This window comes from Saccostrea cucullata, unplaced genomic scaffold (genome assembly GCF_032062105.1).
Source record: "Saccostrea cucullata isolate Sc308-1 unplaced genomic scaffold, CSIRO_AGI_Scuc_v1 ctg540, whole genome shotgun sequence".
Classification (NCBI taxonomy): Eukaryota; Metazoa; Mollusca; class Bivalvia; order Ostreida; family Ostreidae; genus Saccostrea; species Saccostrea cuccullata.
The window spans coordinates 159451-169502 of NW_026920116.1; the positions used below are offsets into that span (position 1 = coordinate 159451).

Below are 10052 nucleotides of genomic sequence, written 5' to 3' on the forward strand. Positions count from 1 at the left end.
TAACTCAAAATTAAATTGAGATATTATTTTGCCCTAATTATTGGTTCACCGGGAGTTCCAACGTTAGTGTTACATAATATCAATATTTGATTTCGTGGCGACGCAGGGTATACCCTCACTAAAATAAAAATTTAAGAAAAGTAGGGAAAATACGGATTAGCCAATACAGTAAAACTCGGTTGTAGCGAAGTCATAGTGTCATCTGAATTTAATTCGCTATGGATTTGCATTCTGGATGTAAATTAAAGTTAATATAATAAGAGAATCTATTTTAATTTTTCATTGAACATTTTGCAATACGTATCGCAATACAGTTAGAAACATCGCAATATATCGCAATACGAAATATTTGGCCAATTCTCAGCCTTACTATCGGTGTAAATTTCGGTTATTATATATACTGTAAACCTCGACTTTACACACTTAAACGTAAGCATCAGAGTAGTACTCAGCTGAGTATTTCACTCCTTGAAGTTTAATGATATAAAGTAATTGACGTAAATTAGCCCGTTTCTTCAAGTATTAATAAAATCAATATACATATACTGAAAGGGAAAAGAAACGCAGGCAACATAATAGTCGTATTTTATGTTGATTTCTACTTGAACGAAAATTCGAAAAATTTTCTAGGAAGTTTTTTGGTCACTTTGCACCTAAGTCAAAAAATAACTCGATCATAAATGGCATGACGTTACAAAGGGAAAGTCATATAAACCAAAAGCGGGTGCAGATGGGCAATGACAGACCAGGTATACGAATTGTCAACAAATTATGCAATAGAAGTTGATGCTCTGAAGATATAATCATTGTTTTTCGCTATTCAAAGTCAATTTGAGTTGTTTTTTTTTTAAATACGATTGACGGAAGTTCAATATCTTTTACAATTACATTGCCTGAGAGCAAACAAGGGCAACAATAGTTTGGCGTAAAGTTTGTTGTGGATTCTTTACCATACATTTAAAACGTCTTATCATAATAAGAAAAGTTAGAGGGGAACGTAAGCGAGAAATGAAGCCATGTCGAGATGGGGCTATCCATCCTACCGCCTATCGTTTAAGCGACGACACTACCATCAAAATTGCTTTTATGTAACTATGCAATTACAATTTCAATTTCCACCCCAAAACCTGGAAGAAACCGAATTTTGTCTGCGAGCTTGACAACTTTATGGAGATGTTTTTCTCAAAAGCACACACTCAAAAGCGCTGCATTCGCCCTCTCTCCCTTCATATTTACTGTCACCCAATGTAGCCAAGATATATCTCGACTTTCTAGCAAATAAATCACATTAACTTACGCCCTCTCTCAAAAAGTTGTGATGAGTAAATTGAATGATTGATTGATCTTTAACGTCCCTCTCGAGAATTTTTCACTCATATGGAGAGAATTTTTCACCCATGATACATACGAAGACACCACCGCTTGCCGGTGGAAAGATATAAATTTTGTTCTATAGGGCCATTGAGCAGAGGGAAATTTAGAATGGAAAATCGACTAATAAAAACAGAGTTCATTTGTCTACCTTTTTCTCAAATATGGGCTTAATTTTTACGTCTATTGAATAAAAAGAATTAATTCTTGAGAAATAATGCATAATACTGTTCTGTTAATAAAGTCTAAAACAACGATGTTTAAAGAAATATTTTTTTCATATTCTTTTTATGACAAGAACCCCTAAAATAACTTACAACGTAACGTCGCAGTATGGAATTAGCATTCCAAGTTTCACAGGCTGTACAATATTTACTAACAAGGAAACATTTCATGTGTTTTTAACTGATTGATAAGGGAGTGCTTATTTATTATTTCGAAAAGTGTTAAAATCTTGTGACAAAGACTTTTCCGACATAGGTTCTACATTAAGAGGAAATTGAATACATGTGACGAGCTCGAGTGTTTTGGGTTTTTTTTCCGAGTTCCTTACTCGATAGAACTAACATATGCTTGAAGTAATTGGCCTCATTCGTACTCTAATTATAATTTATGAATCATCCCTTAAGTTCATACACAACGTAGTTTGAACTTTATTGGGTTCTCCCCAAGAGTTGAAGAGTTCCACTAAAGGAAGGACCCGTGTGCAGTATTTTTAATGTCTATATATTTGTACACCTCTTCTAAAACAATTTTTGATGAAAAAAATCTGGAGTTTAAGTTTTGTAATTTTTGTACATTTTACTTTGAATAATGCAAAAATTTTCAAAATTTGATATCTTTTCAATTCCCCTGGTAAGGCATGCTGATTTTTTGTCTAAAAACATGTAATGGTATTTTAAGTTTACATTTGGAATATCTTGAAAAATTATCAGTAGGTAAGGTGCATTGCATATATCCTTAACTCTTTACATCTTTCTTAACTGTTATGCAACGTACACTAAATGTTCACGTCATAGAAATAGAAATTTACCATTTCCCCGCAAGCACCTTTAAGCATGGAACACGTTTCTCTAAAGTTTAGTGTAAATAATATTATAACGCTCTATTTCAATACCAAAAAAACTTTTCTTCTTTAATGAGATTTTTGCAAGTATAAAATAGAAGGAAATTGGCATAAAATTAACGATTAAATGAACTTTTTAATGGAAATGCGTGACTGCGGGGAAACGGTATATGCGTGATTTTGCGTTAGAAATAGGAATTGGTATATGTGTTAAAATGTGTGACTGCGGGGAAGGGGGTTACTGTTGGAATTTCCGGTATTGTATTGCATTATTTTATTTTTTAGCAGATGTACAAAAAGAAAAAAAAGAACCAAAATTAAGTAATTCGTTTTCAACCTCAAAACCAAACCTTTTCAACTGAATGGAAGAATTTCGGAAAGAAAAATAGAATCTTCTATCGACCGGTCACACCCGCAGTTTGCTCTTTGTCACGATAGAGCAAATGAAAAAAAAATCGCAGATAATTCAGTGTAAAAATAATGGCCTAAAATTTATATTAAAACAGTCATTCAACATTCGATTTAGCGATAGATTGTATTTGTTGTATCGACCATAGGGTTTGCGAAATAATGACTTTAAATGAAACTGTTGACATCCGTGTTTCATCAATTTATTTTCCAGTAGCTTGCTTCTTTAAAGAAATTGTTCGTCCGTTGAGTACCCCCTTACATATCAGATCAGACTCTGTTGTATATTTTATTCCGAGATTAAACACTGAGAGAATTAACTAGTTGATTTAACTAGTGTGCCTAGTAAAGTGTTCGTCTTGATTAGTAATCACTCTGTTTACTAGCTAAGATAGTGAAAAGTGGAGTAGTGGTCGTAAAGATACTTAGATACCTAGTCCATTTAGTTTTGTTTTATTTTTCTCCATTTAGTTTTGTTCCAGCTTATTACTTGCACACTATATTTCATTTCATTATTATCCTCCAGTTACATGTAGCTAGAGATGTCAGTTCAAATGTTTTTTCATTGATTAGTAACAAATACCAAAAATGTGAACAGTATCCTGTTTACTATTTCATAAAAATCTTTAATATCTCAAATAATCACTTTAATATCATTATGATTACAATATTACTAATATGTGGATGTGTGGAAACAAACCCAGGTCCAGCAGATTATAAAAAACACATAAGTATTGTGCACAACAATGTATGCAGTTTACCCCCTAAACTTGATATTATTAGAAATGAATTTTCAGGAAATGATATAATTGCCATTACTGAAACTCACTTAGATCAGAGTATTGACAATAGTAATCTTTCACTTGATGGTTATTATCAACCAGTTAGAAAAGACAGAAATAGATATGGTGGAGGAGTTGCACTGTACATTTCAACTAGATTAAATTTTAAAGTTAGGAATGATTTAAATTTTTCTGATATTGAAATTCTATGGGCAGAGATCCAGTCACAAAATCAAAAGTTTTTGGTTGGAGTCATCTACAGACCTCCCAACTCTGGGTCTGATTTTTGGGATAAGTTTACAAGTACTGTAGAGAGAGCTCTAGATACAGAGATGAAATTGTTTTTGTTAGGCGATTTCAATGTAAACATGTTAGCTCCTGGGAATAATACATTTAAAAACCTACTACTACAACTTAATTTAAGTAATGTTGTCTTAGAACCTACCAATTTTACAACTGATATTGGAACTTGCATAGACCTAGTGTTAACTAATGATCCATCCAAAGTTAAGAGTGTTGTAGTCGATGAACCCATTTGTAGTTCTCATTCACCTGTCTCTATAGAAATCTCATTTCAAACATATAAGCAACATGCCTTCAAACGCACAATTAGAAATTATGATAATGCAAATTATCAAGGCCTAAACAATGACTTACAAAATGTTAATTGGGATGAAAAAGTGTTTACCTCTAATAATATGAATGACGTCTATGAAAATTTTACATGCACTTACCTAACCTTAGTAGATAAACATATACCAAAAAAGCAAATTACAATACGTCCATCAGATAAACCATATATTACCACAGAAATTCGTAGGAAAATGAGGCAAAGAAAAAGAATTCATAAAAAGGCAATGCATACTAAAAATCCATTACACTGGCAAAAATTCAGACAAGTCCGTAACGAAGTAATAGACTTAGTACGGAAAAGTAGGAAGGAGTACAAAATTAAACTTGTCTCTCAACTCATTGACAAATCTATTCCACCAGGAAAGTGGTGGCGTATAGCAAAATCCATTGCAAGGTTAAAGAAACAAAGTTCTTCCCCATCCTCTATCAAATCACAAGATGGTAGAATATTGATTCATCCAATTGATAAAGCTGAAGAATTTAATAATTTTTTCTCTAATATATCACATATTGAAAATGAGCCAGATTTGCCCGAACATGGAGCTGGACCTCCAGACTACTTCTGTGATTTTGAAATAAATGATCAAGATGTTCTTGATCAGTTAAGCATACTTGATCCCTCTAAACCATGTGGACCAGATGGAATTTCTCCCAGAATATTAAAGGAAACCCGTTATTCCATATATAAACCTCTATGTAGATTATTTAACCTTTCACTTACAAATAAAGTTCTTCCATACATATGGAAACAAGCACATATTTCACCTATTTTTAAAAATAAAGGCTGTCCCCAACAACCTAATAATTACAGACCAATATCATTGACTTGTTCTATATGTAAACTAATGGAAAAATACTTTTTAAATATATGTTTAATCATATTAAGGAACATGACTTATTGTGTAAATACCAATCTGGGTTCCAACCTGGGGATTCTACTGTTAACCAATTAGTTGAAATATATGATAAAATTATGTCAAACCTTGACAGAGGCAGAGATATACGCTTTATATTTTGTGAAATTTCCAAAGCTTTTGACAGGGTATGGCATAAGGGAATGATTTTCAAACTTAAAAACTTTGGATTTAGAAGTAATATACTGGGTTGGATTGAAGACTATCTTACTGAAAGACAACAAAGAGTGAATTTAGAAGGCTTTTCATCATCATGTAAAACAATAGATGCTGGGGTACCCCAGGGGTCTGTACTGGGTCCCTTCTTGTTTTTGTTATATATAAATGATATAGCTAAAGATATATCTTGTAATATTCGACTGTTTGCTGATGATACTTCTTTGTTTGCTATTATAGACAATGATATCAATACTCCAACAATGTCCCTTACTCAAGATCTTGAAAAGATAAGAAATTGGTCCAAAGCTTGGGCTGTAGATTTTAATAGTGAAAAAACTGTTAATGTTGATTTTACTAGAAAACAAATAAGTTATCCTAATATTCAGTTTGGATATGGAGGTGATTATATAAAACAATCAAATACTCATTTAGGATTACAATTTCAAGCAGATGGTTCTTGGAACAATCACATATTGAATATATATGAAAAGGCATGTAAAAGATTAAATATAATTAGGTTACTGAAACATAGTATTGATAGAAATTCACTAATAAAAATTTATTTTGCCTTTATAAGACCAATTTTAGAATATGCTGATGTTGTATGGGATAATTGTACCCAAAGTAGTTCAGAATTGCTCGAAAAAGTTCAGATAGAAGCTGCCAGAATTATTACTGGGCTTAGAGTTAATTCATCCAGAACTTGTTTGTATGGTGAACTAGGATGGGAACCATTATATCTTAGAAGAGAAAAACACAAACTTCAATTGATGTATAATATGATTAATGGTTCTGCACCTGATTATTTGTATGATTTGATTCAACCTTGTTTTCCTGTTCAACATGCTTACAACCTAAGGTCTGGATGTAATAACTTATGTATACCAGTTTGTAAAACAATGTCATACTATAATAGTTTTATTCCTTCAACTGTAAAACTTTGGAACAGTCTTAGTGAAGATGTAAAAAACTCTCCTTCATTAGCTATCTTTAAAGCAAAACTTAAGAATTGGGGAGCAACTAATAAACCTTGTAGGTACTTTAACTTTGGTAATAGAAAAGAAAATATCTTGCATTGTCAGTTGCGAAACAATACTAGTAATCTTAATGCACATTTAAAAAATCATTTTTTATCAGATATTCAATCATGTCAAAAGTGTGGATTTCATACTGAAGATACTGAACATTATTTTATCAACTGCCCATCGTATAATGTTGAAAGAAACATATTGGTAAAAAAATTAAATGATATTGATGTTGTTTTTGAACTCGACGCTCTACTAAGAGGAAAATCTCAATACTCTTATCAAACAAATTGTAAAATATTTTCATATGTACAAGAATTTATTAAATCTTCTAAAAGACTAAATTAGGGACACTGTTATATTAAATATTCTATTAAATGCATAATTTTTTTTCAAATATTTGTATTATTTTTAAGCTGGAACAGTATGTAAATAATATGCATACAGTTAGGGGGTTGTCATTTTTTTTTGAGATATAATATTGATAAATAATACTTGATTGTGAATCTTTATTTTTCATTATAATTTTATTGATTATCATGTTCATGTATTATTTCCTACTAATTTGTATCTTGACCAATTATACAAGGAGAGGGTGTACATAGGCATTGCCTGTTGCCCAATCCTGATTGAATTATACTCAATAAATATATTTAAAGTAAGTTATTTATAAATTCTTAGATTTACTAATGTTATCTAGTATATCTACCCAATACCTAGAAAACTACTTTTGAGGTAGTGATTGTATGGACAGTAAATTTACTAGTCTTCCCAGTGACTTTCACTAGTTATTTTTTCAGTGAAGGGATATATCGAATCAACATTGGAATGAAAATGAAAATTGTTAATTGATAAATAGTCGTTTGTATATTAATAGTGAATTAAAGGCAAAGCTAGAGACTTCTTTTCATTCAGAAATTTTTGAATAAGTTTTGCTCCATATGAAAACAAAAAATAGATCTGCTAATAACGGGGCGTAATTACATTTTTGTATTACATATGGAAATTCCGAGTGATTTTTGGAAGATTTGAGCTTTAAAAACTACAAAGATATTGTGATTCAGAAACTTAAGTATCGTTTTATATATTAACGTTGAATTAATTGACTGTACATATATGTACTTGTATGTACAATCAAAATGTTTGTAACAAAAGAATTTTGAAAATGTCCAATGACAAGGTGAGTAAATTATTTTGCAAATTCCATTTTTATTCTTAAAAAAAACTTACAGTGATGTCAAAAAACCGAATAGATCACTTTAGATATTGCAGAAACATAAAAGAAGACCAGCAAAATATATTTTTCTGAGTATATTTTCTGCAAAAGGTGGGGCATTGCAAAAAAAAAAAACATCCAGGTAAATGGTGACTCGATCGGAAAAGTCAAAAGTAAACTACATTGTAGTACCCGGTTATGTTAAAAATTGTCTGATTTGACACTAGGCACATTGTTGTAACAATAAGTACGGGTTATTGTATTCATAAAATAAATAAGTGTCTGGTATTTGCAACTTTAGATTATGTTGTAACCTAAAGGTATTGTATAGTAACTGATAGTAACTGAGAAGCAAGTTTAATTGTGCTAAAACTTAGGTAATTGGTGTTTCATAAGATTCCGGAATAGTTAAGTACTAGATGATGGTGTTCTAGAGGGTAGTATTTTGGGTCCTTAATCTATGGAATGATTAAAACAATAAAATGTTTTCGTTTGTTGTTAGTACGGGAAAGAATGTACGCGTACGTGGCTTATGTAATTACTCAAGCCCTAGAGGGTTTTTTTTTTGGATTTGAGTTATTTGAGTTATCTAAAACGATGCTAGGTCATCGATTTACTCAATTAAAATACACGAAAAGATATTATTTTTGTAAATAAAAATATTTCTAGAGACAAAAATGAAGCTTATCTTCAAAGAGTCTGTATATTTAAAGATATTAAGCGTTAAATGTCGGATTCTGTTCTATGGCGAATGAACAATGAGTGAAATTCCGCAGCCGCAACAGTTTCTATACAGAGATTTCGCGCTTTCCTTTGCGTAGGAATCTCAGGTAACTTTTACAGACGCCGACAAAGCATCATTGGACGAGTCCACTGTTTACTCTGAAAGGTGACGCAGGTTACCCCATCGTTAACAAATTCTACTAATGCGTGGCCAGAAAATGTATGGTTGTACCCATCATATTGAAATTGCTTCTCACGGACCTGAGAATGATGTGCATGTGTACTTTGATCTGAGTGACAGTAAAACAATAGCACAACATTAATGTTAAATTCTCCCTCGTACGTTTTTTCTTTTAATTTCACAAAATCGTACTAGTTATCTTCAGCTTTGGTAATGGAACCTATAAAACTTCTTTGGGTTCGTACGGAATATGTATTAGATATGCCGCACAGTCAGATGAACCCGTAGTCATGTGGATTTTTTGGAGAGAAAAAAAAACGTTTATATAGTTTGAAGTATATCAACATAAATAGTATTTCATTAAATTAAGAAACGGCCACTATATTCCTGAAAGTGAGTATTGTAAATTCATCTTATATAGCAGTACGATTAATTATATTTATTGTAATTAAATTCAATAAATGAATATGGTTTCATGTAAATGTATTTTTTTCAACCGAAGATTGAACTGAATAGCCCTCATCTTATACCATTATAGGATATAAATGACACTTCCTAGTTGACTTTCTACAGCTTGAGTATCTCTGACGTTTTGTCAGTATATACTTGTTTTTTTCTGCAATAGCTGCGACATTCATTCCCGTACTAACAACCAAAGAAGTATTTTATTGTTTATATTTATTTTTGTTTGAATAATCATTAAGTAGGATTAAAAAGTTTAATTATTGTATTTTTATTTTTAAAATGATACGTCCGTTTTTGTACGTTTAATTGATGGAACAGCCACTGATCAAGAAATCAATACAGGTGATATACCTAGTGTTGTTCATGCAATGATTAACGCCAAAGGGCTTTCTCAAGAAATAGAGGAGGAAAAAATTCAGTAGCTGTAAATATAAAGCAATGAGTGTAGACTCGAAATGCTATTTTGTATTGTGCTGGGCAACATAAGGGGTCGCTGTGGCATCACTTGGTCATAATTCACCTGCTTCATTGGTTTTAGGAAAACAATAAATACGTTCAATCAGGTTAACATTTATTCTGATTTTTTCTTTTTCATTTTATCAGAGATTCAGTTTAAATTTTAAAAAATATATAAACATATAACACGACCGTCCTTGTTTTAATTTTTTTTAAATCACATTGTATTCTCACAAATGTAACTTCCATCAAATACATAATTATATGTACGCACACAGTATGGCATGTCAAACGTTGCAATATTTGATAATCTTGTGATGTATATTCAAAATCTTGTGATGTATGTTCGAAATCTTGTGATGTATATTCAAAATCTTGTGATGTATGTTCGAAATCTTGTGATGTATATTCAAAATCTTGTGATGTATATTCAAAATCTTGTGATGTATGTTCGAAATCTTGTGATGTATATTCAAAATCTTGTGATGTATATTCAATATCTTGTGATGTATATTCTTAAACTTGTGATGTATATTCTATAATCTTGTGATGTATGTTCGAAATCTTGTGATGTATATTCGAAATCTTGTGATGTATGTTTGATAATCTTGTGATGTATATTCGAAATCTTGTGATGTATGTTCGATATCTTG

At 31.3% G+C, this 10052-nt stretch overlaps 1 protein-coding gene across 1 annotated transcript; it reads left to right on the forward strand.

Annotated features, from left to right (window-relative positions):
* Nucleotides 1–3503: 3503 nt before the first annotated feature.
* Nucleotides 3504–6105, forward strand: LOC134243596 (uncharacterized; the record flags this gene model as incomplete). The annotated part of the gene is made up of 3 exons (XM_062725849.1): nucleotides 3504–4932; nucleotides 5571–5732; nucleotides 5922–6105. Coding segments are annotated over exons 1-3 (1775 nt in total), but the record flags the coding sequence as incomplete, so codon positions are not given.
* Nucleotides 6106–10052: the final 3947 nt, after the last annotated feature.